This window comes from Melanerpes formicivorus, unplaced genomic scaffold (assembly GCF_026170545.1).
Source record: "Melanerpes formicivorus ecotype bairdi unplaced genomic scaffold, bMelFor1.0.p_v2 SCAF_1451, whole genome shotgun sequence".
NCBI lineage: Eukaryota > Metazoa > Chordata > Aves > Piciformes > Picidae > Melanerpes > Melanerpes formicivorus.
This window is the reverse complement of record NW_027143803.1, coordinates 18,322-37,212: the sequence shown is the minus strand read 5'-3', so window position 1 is coordinate 37,212 and position 18,891 is coordinate 18,322. Positions and strand designations below refer to the sequence as shown.

At 54.3% G+C, this 18,891-nt stretch overlaps 1 protein-coding gene across 1 annotated transcript in view; it reads left to right on the top strand.

Moving 5' to 3' along the window:
- TEKT3 (tektin 3) overlaps window positions 1–18,891 on the top strand; it is a 36,123-nt gene that overhangs the window by 8,445 nt on the left and 8,787 nt on the right. Inside the window, exon 4 of the mRNA XM_068171061.1 lies at window positions 16,210–16,818. Within this exon, the coding sequence (XP_068027162.1) occupies window positions 16,240–16,818 (579 nt within the window). The 5' untranslated portion in view covers window positions 16,210–16,239. The remainder of the gene's footprint in view (window positions 1–16,209; window positions 16,819–18,891) is intronic.

Sequence of the window (18,891 nt, the reverse complement as noted above, 5' to 3'; positions counted from 1 at the left end):
CTGTGGGTGCCCTGCTGGAGCAGGGGCGTTGGACTGGATGGTCTCCAGAGGTCCCTTCCAACCCCCCCTACCCCGTGCTGGGATTCCATGAGGATTAAGGTGTGAGCAAGCCCTTTGCTTGTTGGCTGCAGTTTAGAGCACACCATCCTCACAGAGTTGGATTTCCTGGTGATTGGAGAATAGGAAGAAGATCTGTGCTATGAGGGTGGTGGAACACTGAAAGAGGTCGCCCAGGGAGGTGTTGGAGGCCCCATCCCTGGAGACATTCAAGGTCAGGCTTTGATGGGGCTCTGAGCAACCTGATCTAGTTGGGGACATCCCTGCTTGCAGGGGGGTTGGACAAGAAGCCCTTTGAGGGCTTTCACAGGATCAGAGAATGGTCCAGGCTGGAAGAGACCTCCAAAGCTCATCCAGTCCAACCTGGCTGCAGTCAGCAGGGACAGCCCCAGATAGATCAGGTTGCCCAGAGCCCTGTCCAGCCTCACCTGCAATATCTCCAGGAAAGGGGCTTCAGCCACCTCCCTGAGCAACCTGTGCCAGTGTTCCACCACCCTCACAGTGAAGAACTTCTTCCTGATATCCAATAGAAATATGCTCTGCTCCAGTTTGAAGCCACAGCCCCTTGCCCTGTCACTGCAGGCCCTAGTGAACAGACTGTCCCCATCCTTCCTCTAGCTCCCTGAAGGTACTGGCAGGCTGCTATTAGGTCTCCCTGGAGCCTTCTCTTCTCCAGGCTGAACAGCCCCAGCTCCCTCAGCCTGTCCTCAGAGCAGAGCTGCTCCGACCCAATGTGAGGCCAATAGAAAGAGCAAATCCAGACTTCCACCACAAGCTTACAGGAACTCTCCCCCCTCAAATCCCTGTGTTCTATTTCATATAATCATGGAATTGTCAGGGTTGGAAGGGACCTCAAGGCTCAGCCACTTCCAACCCCCCTGCCATGGCCAGGGACACCTCACACTACAGCAGGTTGCTCACAGCCACCTCCAGCCTGGCTGCAAACACCTCCAGGCAGGAGGCTTCCACCACCTCCCTGGGCAACCTCTGCCAGGCTCTCACCACCCTCATGAGGAACAACTTTTTCCTCACATCCAATCTCAATCTACCCATTTCTAGTTCTGCTCCATCCCCCCCAGTCCTATCACTCCCTGACACCCTCAAAAGTCCCTCCCCAGCTTCCTTGGAGCCCACTTCAGATACTGGAAGTTCCTTGGGCAGTGCTGAGAACACCACCAGTAAATCTTCTGAGGTCATGGCTGCTGTGAGCAGAGGAGTTAGCTGTGTCTTAACCTTGTGGCTGTGCAGAGCAGCCTGCCCTGGGCAGCTGTGGTTTGGTGGTTGTGACTCATCCCCAGAGCTCAAGGAGGGATTTGTCATGATTTATTCAGGCCACATTTATTGTTTGGAGAGCTCAATCAAACACTGCTCTGGGCAGGGAGTGAGGCTACTTTTTGCTCTCTTTATTGGTTTCTCTCTCTGTTAGGAGCCTCATCTCAGGAGGTGAAGGTCCCCTTAGTCTAGAGGCAGTTTTCCATGCTTGTTATCTTTGAAAACCACAACTTCAAAGGTAGGTGTGCACAGATTGCATCAGGTTCTAAGGTGCCCTCAAAGATCACCTCATCCAACCTCCTGCAGGCAGCAGGGACACTTCCAGCTACAGCAGGCTGCCCAGGACCACTGCAAGTCTAGTTTTGAATGTCTCCAGGGCTGGGGTCTCAGCCACATCCCTGGGCAACCTGATCCAGTCTTTCCCTGCCCTCACTGAGCAGAACTTCCTCCTGGTGTCTAACCTAGACCTCCCCTGCTCCACTTTCAAACCACTGCCTCTCATCCTATCCCCACAGACCCTTTTGAACAGTCCCTCCCCAGCCTGCCTCTAGGTTCCTTTCAGATATTGAAACACAGCTCTGTGGGGGCACTGATTGACAGCTGGCTGAACAGGAGCCAGCAGTGTGCCCAGGTGGCCAAGAAGGCCAATGGCATCCTGGCCTGCATCAAGGAAGAGTGTGGCCAGCAGGAGCAGGGAGCTCATTCTGCTCCTGTACTCAGCGTTGGTTGGGCCACACCTTGAGTCCTGTGTCCAGTTCTGGGACCCTCAGTTTAGGAAAGATGTTGAGATGCTGGAAGGTGTCCAGAGAAGGGCAAGGAGGCTGGGGAGGGGTCTGGAGCACAGCCCTGTGAGGAGAGGCTGAGGGAGCTGGGGTTGCTTAGCCTGGAGAAGAGGAGGCTCAGGGGAGACCTTCTTGCTCTCTCCAACTCCCTGAAGGGAGGTTGTAGCCAGGTGGGGGTTGGTCTCTTCTCCCAGACACCCAGCAGCAGAACAAGAGGACACAGTCTCAAGCTGTGCCAGGGGAGGTTTAGGCTGGAGGTGAGGAGAAAGTTCTTCCCAGAAAGAGTAATTGGCCAAAGGTGGTAGATGCCCTGCCCCTGGAAGTGTTCACAGGCAGGCTGGATGGGGCTCTGGTCTAGTGGAAGGTGTCTCTGCCCATGGCAGGGGAGTTGGAACTAGACAGTCTTTAAGGATCCTCCCAACTCAATCCTTTCTATGATTCAGTTCAGGCTGGAGGTGAGCAGGAAGCTCTTCACAGAGAGAGTAATTGGCCATTGGGATGTGCTGCCCAGGGAGGTGGTGGAGTCCCCATCCCTGGAGGTGTTCAAGAGGGGATTGGATGTGGCACTTGGAGCCATGGTTCAGTTAGTCATGAGGTGTTGGGAGACAGGTTGGACTTGATGATCTCTGAGGTCTTTCCCAACCTTGTTTATTCTCTGATTCTCTGATTCTCTTCTCCAGACTGAACAGCCCTTCACAGTGGGGCTGTGAGCAACCAGCTCTAGCTGCAGATGTCCCTGCTGAATGCAGGAAGTTTGGATGAGGTTTAAGATCCCTCCCAACCCAAACCAGTCTGGGATTGTGTGCAGAAAGATTAAAAAAAAGTAATCACAGAATGGTTTGGGTTGGAAGGGACCTTCAAAACCCTCCAGTTCCAACCCCCCTGCCATGGGCAGGGACACCTCCCACCAGCCCAGGTTGCTCTGAGGAGTGTGTGGAGGATGTCCCTGCCCATGGCAGGGGGGTTGGAACTGGGTGATCTTTAAGGTCCCTTCCAACCCAAACCATTCTATGCTTCCATATTTACTCTGGCAGAGGCCCATGGACATGGCAGGTGTCATCCCACCTTAAAACAGAGTCAGAGACAGAAGTCAGGACCAGGAGGCTACCTGCTGATGGACTCCAGCTTTGTAGCCATGTAAGGTCAGCAGGGAAGGGACTCGGATGGGTTGCTGTTAATCACACATTGGCACTTGGCATTGCTCCTTGTTTTTCCCTGGATATTTGCTCTGGTGGGGCTCAGCTGCCCACCTGCAGAGCACAGAGGGGTGCCTGCAGCACAGTGGGGAGCTGGGGTTCCTAAGAAGCCCAACCAGCAGGGCTTTGGCGCTTCCAGGTGCTGCGTGGGGCTGTGGAGGAGCCAGCACAAACACTTGAGCTTCTCCAGCTGTGGGAAAAGGACAAAAGCCTTCAAGGTGCTGTTGGCAGAAGAAGGCAGAGCGCCAGATGATCTCCAGGGGCTGCCCATGTCCAAAGGTGATTGTTTCTCCTTGCCAACCTGCCCAAGCCTCCTCTTCCTCTCCTCCAGGTGCAGTGTCCAGCCTCTGGTGTGGCAGCAAGGGGCTCAGTGGTGACCATCACCACCTTTTACCACTGGCCTCAAAACAGCCCAGGCTTCAGCTCCAGAGGCCTTGGCCCTCTGGGTTTTATGGCCAGCTCATAATTCTCTCCAGAACATGGGAAACCCTGGAAAGCCCTGGAAAGTCTCATGTGTTTCCTGGCCAGATGGAGCCTGCTGCAGGACCATGCCTGTGGCTATGGCTCAGCTGCACTTGGAGCTTGCTCCTGGGAGCCAGCCTTGGTCCCATAAATAGATAAAATCACAGAATTGTCAGGCTTGGAAGGGACCTCAGGGATCAGCCAGTTACAAGCCCCCTGCCATGGGCAGAGACACCTCAAACTAGATCAGGTTGCCCAGAACCACATCCAGCCTGGCCTTAAAAACATCTTAAAGCCTGCTTGAATCCCTCAAGCCTTGGGCCAGAGGGCAGAAGTGCTGCCTGTGAGCCTCTTGGCCTTCAGCAGGACAGCACAGGACACAGCACACAGAGCTCAGCTGGTTTTTACTTCTCCTTGAGTAAATGAGACTTTGGGAAATGATTCTGCTGTTGAATAGACAACTGACCCCTTCTGCACAGGTACAGCCTTGATAGGAGGCACAGGAATATTCTGGGTACTCTATTCTGCTGAGACCTCCCCTGCAGTGCTGTGTCCACCTATGGGACCCCCAACACAAGATAGACATGGACCTGGTGGAGGGGGTCCAGAGGAAGGTATGGGCTGGAGGAGGAGGCTCAGGGGAGACCTCATTGTTCTCTACAACTCCCTGAAGGGAGGGTGTAGCCAGATGGGGGCTGGTCTCTTCTCCCAGGCAGACAGAACCAGAACAAGAGGACACAGTCTCAAGCTGTGCCAGGGGAGGTTTAGACTGGATGTTAGGAAGAAGTTCTACACAGAGAGATAGTGATTGGCCATTGGGATGTGCTGCCCAGGGAGGTGATGGAGTGACCATCATTGGAGGTGTTTAGGAAAAGACTTGATAGGGTGCTTGGTGCCATGGGTTAGTTATTAGGTGGTGCTGGATGATGGGTTGGATGTGATGATCTTGAAGATCTCTTCCAACTTGGTCTGGTCTATTCTATCCCATCCCATCCTATCCTATGCTATCCTATGCTATCCTATGCTATCCTATCCTATCCTATCCTATCCTATCCTATCCTATCCTATCCTATCCTATCCTATCCTATCCTATCCTATCCTATCCTATCCTATCCTAACCTCTACTGTGGGAACAGGCTGAGAGTTGGAGCTGTTCAGCCTGGAGAAGAGAAGGCTCCAGGGAGACCTTAGAGCTGCATTTCAATATCTGAAGGAGACCTGCAGGCAGACTGGGGAGGGACTGCTCAGAAGGGCTGTGGGGATAGGATGAGAGGCAGTAGTTTGAAACTGGAGCAGGTCAGAGTTAGGTTGGACATCAGGAGGAAGTTCTGCACAGTGAGGGTGGTGAGACACTGGCACAGGTTGCCCAGGGAGGTGGTTGAGGCCTCATCCCTGGAGACACTGAAGGTGAAACTTGATGGGGCCCTGAGCAACCTGCTCTGGTTGGAAGTGTCCCAGCAGGGGGGTTGGACAGGAGGACCTTTGAGGATCCCTTCCAACCCAATGCAGTCTGAGAACCTCTGCAGACTCATGAGAGATGGTATAAAAGCTCTGGATCTGGGAGTTCTCAGAAGGAGCTGCTTATGCTCCAGCTTTATTAATAGCCAGGGAGAACGTGGAGCTGCAACAGAAAGACTGACAGCTTTTGGCAGTAGATTTTGTCCTTGGGTATCTGAGAGCAACCCTGGAAATTCCAGTTCAGCAGCTCAGCAGCAGACCTGGGTTGATGTGCTGAGAATTGGCCTCTCTGCTCCAACAGCCTCCTCATGTTTTCAGCCTTCTTTTCTGGGTTGCTTCTGAGCTAAAATGGTTGAGGCCTGGGGACAAGCTGTGGTCTAAGTGTCCATCAAAGCTGGGGATGTGTCCACCAGAGCTGGGAGTGGAAGCAGTCAGCTGGGATTGTTTAGCCTGGAGAAGAGGAGGCTCAGGGGAGACCTTCTTGCTCTCTACAACTACCTGAAGGGAGGTTGTAGCCAGGAGGGGGTTGGTCTCTTCTCCCAGGCAAGCAGCACCAGAACAAGAGGACACAGTCTCAAGCTGTGCTTGGGGAAGTTTAGGCTGGAGGTGAGGAGAAAGTTCTTCCCAGAGAGAGTTGTTGGCCATTGGGATGTGCTGCCCAGGGAGGTGGTGGAGTCCCCATCCCTGGAGGGGTTCAAGAGGGGATTGGATGTGGCACTTGGAGCCGTGGTTTAGTTAGTCAGGAGGTGTTGGGTGATAGGTTGGACTTGATGATCTCTGAGGTCTTTTCCAGCCCTATGGATTCTATGATTCTTATTAATACCTTTGTCATTATTAATTGCAGTGGCTCTGCTGCTGCTGGGGTTGCAATCACAATGAAGGAGACCACTTTGAGCACTTGAACAAATGGAGGGGGATGTGAATAGTGGGGAGCCTGAGCCTGAGAGGCTCAGGGACTACTTGCTGGGTGCAGATGATAACTTCACAGTATCACAGTATCACCAAGGTTGGAAGAGACCTCAAAGATCATCAAGTCCAACTTCTTGCTTCAGGGTCATGAGCTTGTGAATTTGACAGGTTTAGCCTTGTCAATTCTCCTCTCCTTTGTAGCTTTTAGGTGCATCACCAACCCTCCACTTGAAAAACTGCTCCAGACTCCAAAGCTCCATCACAGAACCACAGAAAGGTCAGGGTTGGAAGGGACCTCAAGGATCAGCCAGTTCCATCCCCCCTGCCATGGGCAGGGACACCTCACACCACAGCAGGTTGCTCAGAGCCATCCATATTGATGTCATAGAATCACAGAATGGTTTGGATTGGAAAAGACCTCTGAGATCAGAGTCCATCAGCCCAACACCACTGTGGCCATTAAACCATGTCCCCAAGTGCCATGGCCACAGGTTTCCTGGGCTCATGGATGCACTAGGGTTGGAAAAGGCCTCCAGCTGTAACCCAACTCCCAGCTACACACTTCTGGAACACCTCCAGGGCTGGGGACTCCACCACCTCCCTGGGCAGCCTCTTCCAATCCCTGACCACTCTTGCAGCAGAGAAATTTCTCCTCCTCTCCAAGCTAACCCTCCCCTGGCACACTTTCAGGCCATTCCCTCTCCTTCTATCACCTGAGACTCGGCAGAACGTTTCCTGCTGTCCCTCTGTGGCCTGGTGCTCGAGGGTGCTTCCCTGTGTGCTTGGCAGAGCAGCCTGGGGCCATCTCCAGTGTTATCTAATTACCATTGCTTCATGCAGCAAATGCTCCAAAAGCCCTGTGGTTGCCTACAACAATTAGTGGCCTCCCTTGTAGTGCAGTGATTCATCTGAACAAAATTAGCTCTGGGCAGGGCAGGGAGTGAGAGCCTCTGTGGATGGGGGCTGGGAGCATGCAAGGGGAAGAGGAGGCTGCAAGGGAATCCCCTCAATGTTAACAAATAGCTTAAGGGTGGAGGGCAAGAGGCTGGGGCCAGACTCTGCTCAGTGGTGCCCAGGGACAGGACAAGGGGCAGTGGGCACAGACTGGAACCCAGGAGGTTCCATCTGAACAGGAGGAAATTCTTTTCAGTGGCAGCCAGTAATGGGACAAGGAATAATCATGGAATCATAGCATGTTAGAGGTTGGAAGGGACCTCCAGAGATCATCCAGTCCAACCCCCCTGCCAAAGCAGCATCACCTAGGGTAGTCCACACAGGAATGCAGTGGCTATAAGCTAGAACCCAGGAGGCTCCACCTCAACAGAAGGAGAAAGTTGTTTGTTGTAATGGTGCTGGAGGCCTGGAGCAGGCTGCCCAGAGAGGTTGTGGAGTCTCCTGGTGTGGAGAGCTTCCAAGGCCAGCTGGGCACTGTGCTGCTGGGCAAGATGCTGTGGGTGCCCTGCTGGAGCAGGGGGTTTGGACTGGATGATCCTGCGCACCTGAAGGATGGCCAAGGGCTCAGGTCCAGCCAACATGGATTCAGGAAGGGCAGATCCTGCCTCTCCAACCTGATCTCTTTCTATGATCAGGTGACTGCCTGGTGGATGTGGGGAGGCCTGTGGATGTGGTCTACCTAGACTTCAGCAAGGCCTTTGACACCGTCCCCCACAGCAAACTGCTGACTAAGCTGTCAGCCCGTGGCTTGGACCACTACACTCTGTGCTGGGTTAGGAACTGGCTGGAGGCTGAGCCCAGAGAGTGGTAGTGAACGGTGCCACATCCAGCTGGCAGCCAGGCACCAGTGGTGTCCCCCAGGGATCAGTGCTGGGCCCTGTCCTCTTCAACATATTCGTTGATGATCTGGATGAAGGGGTAGAGTCAGTCATCAGCAAGTTTGCAGATGACACAAAGTTAGGGGCAGATGTTAGTCAATTAGAGGGTAGAAAGGCTCTGCAGAGGGACCTCGACCGACTGGACAGATGGGCAGAGTCCAATGGGATGGCTTTCAACAAGTCCAAGTGCCGAGTGCTGCACTTTGGCTATGGCAATCCCATGCAGAGCTATAGGCTGGGGTCGGAGTGGCTGGAGAGCTCCCAGACAGAGAGGGACCTGGGTGTGCTGATCGACAGCCACCTGAATATGAGCCAGCAGTGTGCTCAGGTGGCCAGGAGGGCCAATGGCATCCTGGCCTGCATTAGGAATAGTGTGGCCAGCAGGAGCAGGGAGGTCATAGTGCCCCTGTACTATGCTTTGGTTAGGCCGCACCTTGAGTCCTGTGTCCAGTTCTGGGCCCCTCAGTTTAAGAAGGACATTGAAACACTTGAGCGTGTCCAGAGAAGGGCAACAAGGCTGGGGAGAGGCCTTGAACACAAGCCCTATGAGGAGAGGCTGAGGGAGCTGGGGTTGCTTAGCCTGGAGAAGAGGAGGCTCAGGGGTGACCTTATTGCCCTCTACAACTACCTGAAAGGTGGTTGTAGCCAGGAGGGAGTTGGCCTCTTCTCCCAGGCAACCAGCACCAGAACAAGGGGACACAGTCTCAAGCTGTGCCAGGGGAGGTTCAGACTCGAGGTGAGGAGGAAGTTCTTCACCGAGCGAGTCATTCGGCATTGGAACGGGTTGCCCAGGGAGGTGGTTGAGTCATCGACCCTGGAGGCGTTCAAGGGGAGATTGGACGTGGCACTTGGTGCCATGGTCTAGTCATGGGGTCTGTGTTGATAGGTTGGACTCGATGATCCTCGAGGTCCTTTCCAACCTAAGTGATACTGTGATACTGTGATACTGTGATCCCCAGAGGTCCCTCCCAACCCTACCACGCTGGGATTGTGTGAAGGAGCAGAGAGCTGTTCTGAGGGGGTGTGCTGCTGAGGGGCAGAAGGTGGCTTGCTGGCATTGGAGTTAATGTATTTGCTCTAGCTAGAGAAGAGCAACTTGTGTGTTGAGCTTTTTACGTCACAGAATGGTTTGGGTTGGAAGGGACCTTCAAAGCTCATCCAGTCCAACCTCCATGCAGGCTCTTCACAGCCCCAGACAACCTGACCTGCAATGCTTCCAGCCAGGGGCAGCTCACACCTCTCTGGGCAGCCTGGGACAGGCTCTCACCACCCTCAGGGGCAAACATTTCTTCCTTCTCTCCACTCTGAATCTCTCTCTTGGAGTTTCAAACCATCTCCCCTTGTCCTGTCACCACAGGCACTGCTCAAAACTCTGTCCCCAGCTTTCTGCTCAGCCCTTGAAGCACTGCAAGGCCAGCAGAAGGTCTCCCTGGAGCCTTCTCTTCTCTAGGCTGCCCAAGGCCAACTCTCTCAGCCTGGCCTCACAGCAGAGGGCTTCCAGCCCTGCCAGCATTGCTGTGGCCTCCTCTGCCCCTGATCCAACAGGTCCTTGGCTGTGCTGAGCACTCCAGAGCTGCCCCAGCACTGCAGGGGGGGTCTGAGCAGAGCAGATTTGGGCTGGGTTCAGTTGATTCTCCTCAGGCAAGCTGTGTGTTTGAAGTGAAATCAAAGTGTGCTGAGCTCTGTGTGCAGGGAGCAGCCTGAGCTCTTCTTTGTGGCAGATCCTTGGCATGGCTCCTGCTGAGGGCCAGCTCCGTGCGTGTGTGCACAGAGAGCAGCGGCGGTGGGACACGGTGTCACCGCGCTCCCCGGGAGCTGCAAAACAGCTTGGGACACACTCAGGCCACAGCTGCCAGCGCTGGGGAGATGAGAGGGAGCTGAAAAATGCTTTGAGGAGGCAGATGCAGCAGGCTGAGCATCGAGGAGCCAGCCACATCCCTCACAGCTCAGCTGGAGGGCTGAAGTGAGGCAAATGGAAAGGTCTTCTCTGGAGGAAGTGGCACACAGAGGTCCTCACTGACCTGCTGAGCGTTCTGAAGGTTGGAGAGACACCCCCTTGGGTTCCCTGGAGCTAACCACTGCTACAAGACCCTCCTGTTTCAGTGCCTTTCCTCTTGCTGAAGCCTGAAGGAACTGGGAGCTGTAGTTCCTCTCCTGGTGTCACTGGGTGGCTGGAGTGCGATGCGCCGGTGCTGCATGAGCCTGCGCTGTGGTGGTGCTCCTGGGGACGCTGTGCCTCTCCTCACCTGGGCTGCCAGCACTCACCCTGGAGCACTCAGCACCACAGCAAACAAGATCTAGTTGGAAGAGACCTCAAAGTTTATCCAGGCCAACCTTTGACCCAGTTTAGGGTCAATCCTAAACCATGTCCCTAGGTGCCAGGTCCACAGGCTGCTTGAACACCTCCAGGGATGGTGACTCCAGCCCTGCCCTGGGCAGACCATTCCAAAGTTTGAGAACCCTTTCAGGGGAGAAACACTAGTATCACAGTATCATTCAGGGTTGGAAGGGACCACAAGGATCATCTAGTTCCAACCCCCCTGCCATGGGCAGGGACACCCCACACTAGATCAGCCTGACCAGAGCCTCATCCAGCCTGGGCTTAAACACCTCCAGGGATGGGGCCTCAACCACCTCCCTGGACAACCCATTCCAGGGCTTCACCACTCTCATGGGGAAGAACTTCCTCCTCACCTCCAGCCTGAATCTCCCCACCTCCAGCTTCATTCCATTCCCCCTAGGCCTATCACTGCCTGAGATCCTGAGCAGTCCCTCCCCAGCCTTCCTGTAGCCCCCTTCAGATACTGGAAGGCCACAATGAGGTCACCTCAGAGCCTTCTCTTCTGCAGATTGAACAGCCCCAACTCCTTCAGTCTGTCCTCACAGCAGAGCAGCTCCAGCCCTCTGCTCATCCTTGTGGGCCTTCTCTGGACACCTAATATCCAGCCTGGACCTCTCCTGGCACAGCTTTCCTCTGGTCTTGTTTCTTGCTACCAAGGAGAAGAGGCTGCACCCTCCTCACTGCAACCTCCCTACAGGGACCTGCAGAGCAAGGTCTGCTCAGCCACAGGGCTGGCCCAGGAGCACCACTGCTGGCACTGGATTGCCCAGTGAGGGCATTGGTTTGCCCAGAGAGGGCATTGTTTTGCCCATCAGGAGCACTGGTTTCCCTGGTGGGTGGCTCTTGGTTGCCCAAGGGCTGTGCTGGGTTGCCTGTTGACGGTGCCTGGTTGCCCAGGGGTGACACTTGGATGCCTAAGGGCTGCTCTTGGCTGCCCATTGTTGGCACCAGGAGCTGTCCAGGAGCTGGATCCAGTTGCCCAGCAGAGGCACTGGGTTGCACTGAGCGTACGTTGTGCTGCCCAGGGGTGCCACTGGGGTGCCCACTGAGGGCAGAGAGTTCAAAGGATCATTGAATGTCTCAAGCTGGAAGGAATCCAGAAGGCTCCTTCAGTCCAACTCCCTTCTCTTTGCAGGACTACCTGAACCCAAACCCTATGGGAGCTGCTCAACAGCTGCCCAACAGCTGCCCCTGGCTGCCCAGCCAGAGCAGTAGGTTGCCCAGGGCAGGAACCAGGACACCATGTGAGGATATTTCCTTGCCTGGGGTGGCCCTTCCAGAGCATTGTTGCCACAGCAGCTGCAGGGAGTTGCCCAGGTAGAACCTGGTCGCTGGGCACCCAGTGCCCATGGCAACAGGCACCAGGGAGGCCAGAGTGCCTGGCAGTGCTGCCACTGAGCCCCACAGCTCAGCAGTGAGTGCAGCCCACCCTGGGCACCTCAAACCCTGGAGCACACCCCGTGCCCAGCAGCTACTGGTGAGTGTGTGCTTGAGCTGGGAGGTGAGGCCCCGACCCCCAGGGGTTTCTCCTAACCCCTCCCAGTGTCTCTTTTATCACCCAGATGTACCCAACCTGGCTCAGGCAGTGTGTTTGGGGGTGGCAGAACGTGGCACCCTGGGGTGGCTTATCCCAAGGGGGATGGGGGGGAGCATTTATCTCATCTGGAAATGCAGGGGGCAGTGCCCCTGCTCCCTTCCCGAGGGGTTTTTCCTCCCTTTCTCCAACATTTGTCAAGGGGGATCATTTAGCTGTGGGGGTGGGAGCCAGGCAAGCTGTCCCCCACCCTCTCAGTGCTGTTTCTCAGATCTTGTGTTGTCCCCTAGCAGGGCCAGAAGGGCTGAAGAGGCTGGCTTGTGGGAACCAGCACAGAGGGAGGTTTTTGTTGGAGCTGAGCATGGTTGTTTTGTCCTGGGTTCTGCCAAACTGGCTTGGAGGAGGAGTGGTGTTTGTGAAAGCTTTCTGGCTGCATCTGAGGCTGTGAGCTTCCTGCTGCCTATCCCACAGCTTCCTGGGCCAGGCTGGGTCCTGGGGGAGAGACCCTGCTGCTCTCCACTCAGGTAAAGGGGAGCTCATGCCAGCATGGCCAAAGTTGGGCAAGGCTGGCAAATGCACTCCCCAGAGTTTAGTGATTTCCCAGCTGCAGGCTGAGCTCTTTTCCCTCTGACTCATCCCTCATTTTCTCCCATTTATCCTGACTAAAGGATCTGGTTTCCTCCTGCCTTGGCTTCTCCTCTGTTTCATAGCTGCATTTTGAGGCACTGTCCATCTGAGTGACCAAACCATCACAGGCACCAGTGATGGGAAATGCATCTTGAGCTCATTTTCCTTGGGTGATCTTGAAGGTCTTCTCCAAGCACAAGGATTCTGTGATCTCCCCATGGCTAGATGGTGGGAAAGCTGTGGTGTAAGGAGTTGTGTTGCCTGCTCACCTCTTGGTGTGAGTGGCCACTGCTCCAAAAGGGTCACAGAATCACAGGATGATAGAGTTTGGAGGAGACCTCTGGAGACTACCCAGTCCAACTCCCCTGCTCAAGCAGGGCACCCACAGCAGCTTGCCCAGGAGCACAGTGCCCAGCTGGGCTTGGAAGCTCTCCAGAGAAGGAGACTCCACAACCTCTCTGGGCAGCCTGCTCCAGGTCATTGCCATCCTCAGGGAAGTTCATTCTGGGAGGAAGAGCCCATGGGCTGCAGCATCTGAGGTTAAAAGAATTAGCACCAATGCCCAGCCATAGCAGCTCCTGGGCAGAGTCTCTGTGCCTTCCCTCTAGCACCTTCAAGCTTTCCAGTAAGGAACCAGGACTCCTTGGTGCTGCCCTTGTGCAGATAGAGACATCTCTGTGGCAGAGAGGACTAAAATGAAGGAAACTCTCTTTGTCAAGGGTTTTGTGATCAAAATAAGCTCCCTCAGCTCACCCACACCTGCAAAGTGCTCAGGGTAGCCTGGGAGGAGCAGTGGAAACCTCTGCTCGTTGTCATGGCTTCTGTGGATGCTTTGTCCTGGAACAGAAGTGAGTTCATTTCATGCAACCATCCCATTTTTTAAAGGAATTAACTTGATCTCATGCTGTAACAAACAGAATTTAGCCTGTGCACCCCCTCCTTAGCTGGAGGGTGTCCAGAGAGGGGCAAGGAGGCTGGGGAGGGGTCTGGAGCACAGCCCTGTGAGGAGAGGCTGAGGGAGCTGGGGTTGCTTAGCCTGGAGAAGAGGAGGCTCAGGGGAGACCTCATTGCTGTATACAACTACCTGAAGGGAGGTTGTAGCCAGGTGGGGGATTGGTCTCTTCTCCCAGGCACCCAGCACCAGAACAAGAGGACACAGTCTCAAGCTGGGGAGGTTTAGGCTGAGTGTTAGGAAGAAGTTCTTCCCAGCAAGAGAGATTGGCCATTGGGATGTGCTGCCCAGGGAGGTGGTGGAGTCCCCATCCCTGGAGGTGTTTAGGAAGAGCCTGGATGAGGCACTTGGTGCCATGGTTTAGTTGATCAGATGGTGCTGGGTGATAGGTTGGACTTGATGAACACAAAGGTCTTTTCCAACCTATTCTATTCTATTCTATTCTATTCTATTCTATTCTATTCTATTCTATTCTATTCTATTCTATTCTATTCTATTCTATTCTATTCTATTCTATTCTATTCTATTCTATTCTATTCTATTCTATTCCATTCCATTCCATTCCATTCCATTCCATTCCATTCCATTCCATTCCATTCTCCTCTCCCCCCATTTGGGGGTCTCCTTGTAGCACACCAGTGTCCTCATCTTTCACTGGAGCTTGGAGCCAGGCTGGAAGCAGTGGGGACAGTGTTGTGTCAGGGAAAAGGACACATCCCTGCAACACAGCAGCTGGTGACAAGAGCCACAGGGGCTGAGTCTGTCAGAGGGTGACACCTGTGAGAACTTCATACCAAGCACCACAGACCCTTCTGAGTGTTTGTCCTCACATTCTCTCTAAACTGGAGGATCCTTCTCTCTAAATTGGAGAGAGAATCTTTCTAGCAGGGCCTGTGGTGACAGGACAAGGGGGGGATGGTTTAAAACTCAATACTGGCAGGGCTGGAAGCTCTCTGCTGTGAGGCCAGGCTGAGAGAGTTTGCCTTGGGCAGCCTGGAGAGGAGAAAGCTCCAGGGAGACCTCCTGGTGGCCTTGCAGTGCTTCAAGGGCTGAGCAGAAAGCTGGGGACAGAGTTTTGGGCAGTGCCTGTTGGGACAGGACAAGGGAGGATGGTTTGAAACTCCAAGAGAGAGATTCAGAGTGGAGAGAAGGAAGAACTATTTGACCCTGAGGGTGGTGAGAGGCTGTCCCAGGCTGCCCAGAGAGGTGTGAGCTGCCCCATGGCTGGAAGCATTGCAGGTCAGGTTGGTTGGGGCTGTGAGCAGTCTGCTGTGGTTGGGGCTGTCCCTGCTGGCTGCAGGGGGCTGGACTGGATGAGCTTTGCAGGTCCCTTCCAACCCAGACCAGTCTGGGATTCCACCCTTAGACGCCTCAGGTACATTTGAAGCCCCTCAGCATTGCATTTCTGGCAGCAATTAACTGACAACCTCAACCCGAAAAGAGCAACAGCAGCCACAGTGCTGTAAGCAGTTACCTGGGGGTTGGACTCCATCTCCAGAGGTCTCTTCCATGATTCTCTGAACCCTTCCTGTGTGGCCATTCCTCTGAGGCTTGCTGCAGGGCTGGTGTTTATGAGCTGCTCTGAAAAGGCTTTGTGGGGGAGCCATGGAGATTTTTTCCCTCCCTTTGCATGTCAAGAGATGACTGTTCCCTGAGTCTCTGATTCCTTTCAGGTTGAAATAGGTGTGGGGTGGGGGGGGGGGAGGGAGGGAGGGTTCCCAGTTTGGATGGAGCAAAGCTCACCTGCAGACTCCTCCCTTGAGTGTGACAGAGTGAAGACAGAGGTGGTGAGGATGGAGTCCTTCCCCCCCAGATCACGGTGGGCTGGTAGCAGCTGCGTGCCCCAGAGTGGCTGGGGGTGGTAATGGAACTTTTAAAGGGAAAATGACATCTGGAGTGCTCTAAGATCAGCAGATACATCAGCCAAGAGAAACAAATGAACAGCAGAGAACTGGGAGCCGGACTGACAGATTTAAGGCACAGCCAGGACTTGTTTCTCTCTGCGTTTCAAGATCTGAAGCCAGATAGACAAAGTCAAATCCTTGTGTATACAAGGCCTGGGGATGCTGTCAGGAGGGATTTGCTCTCCAGGGTGTCCACGAGCGTCACTGGGCTGTGAGTTGCGTGTGTGGCTGTGAGAACCATGGAATGGTTTGGCTTGAAAGGGACCTTAAAGACCATTCAGTTCCATCCCCCTGCCATGGGTAGGGACACCTTCCATTAGACCAGGCTGCTGGCCTCGAACAGCTCCAGGGAGGGGCCAGAACCCCCCGGGCAGCCTGCTGCAGTGTCTCACCACCCTCACTGTAGAGAATTTCTTCCTAATCTCCAGTCTTAGTCTCCACTCTTCCAGCTTCAATCCCTTCCCTCTCATCCTATCACTCCAAGCCCTTGTGAAAGAAGCCAAGCAAGTGCAGGAGCTTCTGTGTTGAGCTTTTTATGTCATAGCATCACAGAATGGTTTGGGTTGGAAGGACCTATAAAGCTCATCCAATCCAGCCTCCATGCAGGTTATTCACAGCCCCAGACAACCTGACCTCCAACGGTGCCAGCCATGGGGCAGCTCCCACCTCTCTGGGCAACCTGGGCCAGGCTCTCACCACCCTCAGGGTCAAACATTTGTTCCTTCTCCAGTCTGAACCTCCCTCTTTGAGTTCCAAAGCATGCCCCCTTGTCCTGTCCCAACAGGCCCTGCTCCAAAGTCAGGCCCTGCTCCAAAGTCAGGCCCCAGCTTTCTTGCAGGAGCGTAACTGAGTGAGGTTGTCTTCTTCTGTCTCCTTCATGCAGGACACTTAACCTGAACAGCAGCCTTCAAGAATGGAGCTGATTGGCTCTCCCCTAACAGCCACATTTGCCCATCCAAGATCCACACCCACCAGGTTCCTGCCTGCCATCAGCACCATGGCCTCCAGCTACAAGAACCGGATTCCTTACTACCCCCTGCCGCAGAGCTTCAGCCTGCCCTGGATCCCCAATGCCTACTACAGAGCGGCTGCCATCAACCCCACCTTGGCTCCCCTGGCCAAGAGCAGCGAGGGGCTGACCCCCAGCCAGAGTCTGCCTTATGTTTCCAACAGGACAACCCTCTTCACCCGCTACAGCCCCGACGACTGGTACAGGTCCAACCTCACCAACTACAAGGAGTCGGAGACCTCCCGGCGCAACGCCGAGCGGCTGAGGGCGGACAGCACCCGCCTGATCCAGGACAAGCACCAGCAGACGGCCAAGACCCAAGGGGAAAGCACCAAGAACCTGGGAGTACGTGTCAATGACATAGAGTTTTGGAAGTCAGAGCTCCTCCACGAGCTGGATGAGATGATTGGGGAGACCAACGCGCTCACGGACGTCAAGAAGCGGCTGGAGAGAGCCTTGGCCGAGACGGAGGCTCCGCTCCAGGTACTGACCAGCTGGCTTCAGCCCCTCTTCCCCACAGGGCATCAGCCCATGGTGCTCTGCCAAGCAGATCCCTGGACAGGATGAAGTCTGCTCTCTTGAAGTCCAGAGTAGAGAGCTTGCTTTGCAGCCTCTTTGATGCCCTTACTGCAGAGAGGGGTTGGATGAGATGACCTCAGAGGTCCCTTCCAACCCAGAGCCTTCTATGATTCTACAATGTTCAACTCTACCATTTCACGGCTGCCCTTGAGTTTCACATCACTCACCAGCCCCTCCTTGGAGGTGAGGACAAGGGAGGTGGTGGAGTTACCATCACTGGAGATGTTTAGGAAGAGCCTGGATGAGGCACTTGGTGCCATGGTTTAGTTGATCAGATGGTGCTGGGTGATAGGTTGGACTTGATGATCTCAAAGGCCTCTTCCAACCTGGTCTATTCCATTCCATTCCATTCCATTCCATTCCATTCCATTCCATTCCATTCCATTCCATTCCATTCCATTCCATTCCATTCCATTCCATTCCATTCCATTCCACCTTTCCTTGTGGCTTCTTTACAGAATTACAGAATTAACCAAGTTGGAAAAGACCTCAGACATCCCCAAGTCCAACCAATCACCCAACACCGTCTAATCAACTAAATCATGGCACCAAGTGCCTCATCCAGGCTCTTTTTGAACACTTCCATTGATGGTGACTCCACCACCTCCCTGGGCAGCACATCCCAATGGCCAACCTCTCTTTCTGGGAAGAATTTCTTCTTTACCCCCCCAGAGGAGGAAATTATGATCAGTTTGCTGCAGGAAGCTCTTAGATTGCTGGTGCCCTGCTGTGTTGTTCTTCCAACAGATACTGGGGTGATTGAAAACTCCCATGAAGACCAGGGCACCCCATCCACTCAGTCTTCCTGGTCAGGTAGCCTGCAGCACACCCCCACAATGATGTCTCTTTTGTAGGTTCATAGAATGGTTTGGGTTGGAAGGGACCTTAAATATCAGCCAGTTCCAGCCCCTATGTCATGGGCAGGGACACCTCCCACAAGCCCAGCTTGCTCAAGGCCTCATCCAACCTGGCCTTGAACACCTCCAGGGAGGGGACAGCCACAGCCTCCCTGAGCAGCCTGTTCCAGTGTCTCCCCACCCTCACTGGAAAGAATTTCTTCCTAACCCCCAGTCTAAGTCTGCCTTCCTCAAGCTTCAATCCATTGCCTCCTGTTCTGTCACTACAAGCCCTTGTTAAAAGTCCCTCTCCAGCTCTCCTGCAGCCCCTTCAGGTACTGGAAGGCTGCTCTAAGGTCTTGCTGGAGCCTTCTCTTCTCCAGACTGAACAGTCCCAAATCTCTCAGCCTGTTCTTATAGGGGAGGTGCTCCAGCTGGCCCTCCACTGGACCCTTTCCTTTAATCCTCACCCACAAGATCTCTGTCACTTCTTGATCTATCCGAAGGGGGAGCTCCATGGATTCCAGCTGGTCCTTAATCACAGAATCAACCAGGTTGGAAAAGACCTCAGAGATCATTAAGTCCAACCTATCACCTAATACCTAACACCTCCTGACAACTAACCCATGGCTCCAAGTGCCACATCTAAGCCTTTCTTGAACACCTCCAGGGACAGAGACTCCACCACCTCCCTGAGCAGCACATCCCAATGGGCAATCTTTCCTCACCTCCAGTCTAAACCTCCCCTGGCACAGCTTGAGACTGTGTCCTCTTGTTCTGGTGCTGGGTGCCTGGGAGGAGACCAACACCCACCTGGCTACAACCTCCCTTCAGGGAGTTGGAGAGAGCAAGAAGGTCTCCCCTGAGCCTCCTCTTCTCCAGGCTAAGCAACCCCAGCTCCCTCAGCCTCTCCTCACAGGGCTCCAGACCCCTCCCCAGCCTTGTTGCCCTTCTCTGCACACCTTAAAGAGTCTGAATGTCCTTCTTAAACTGAGAGGCCCAGAACTGGACACAGGACTCAAGGTGTGGCCTAACCAGTGCTGAATACAGGGGCAGAATGACCCTGTGGAGGACAATCCCTCCCTCCCCCCCAACACTTCTTTGCCTTTCTTTCCTGAAGAGCTTGTAACCATCCATTCCT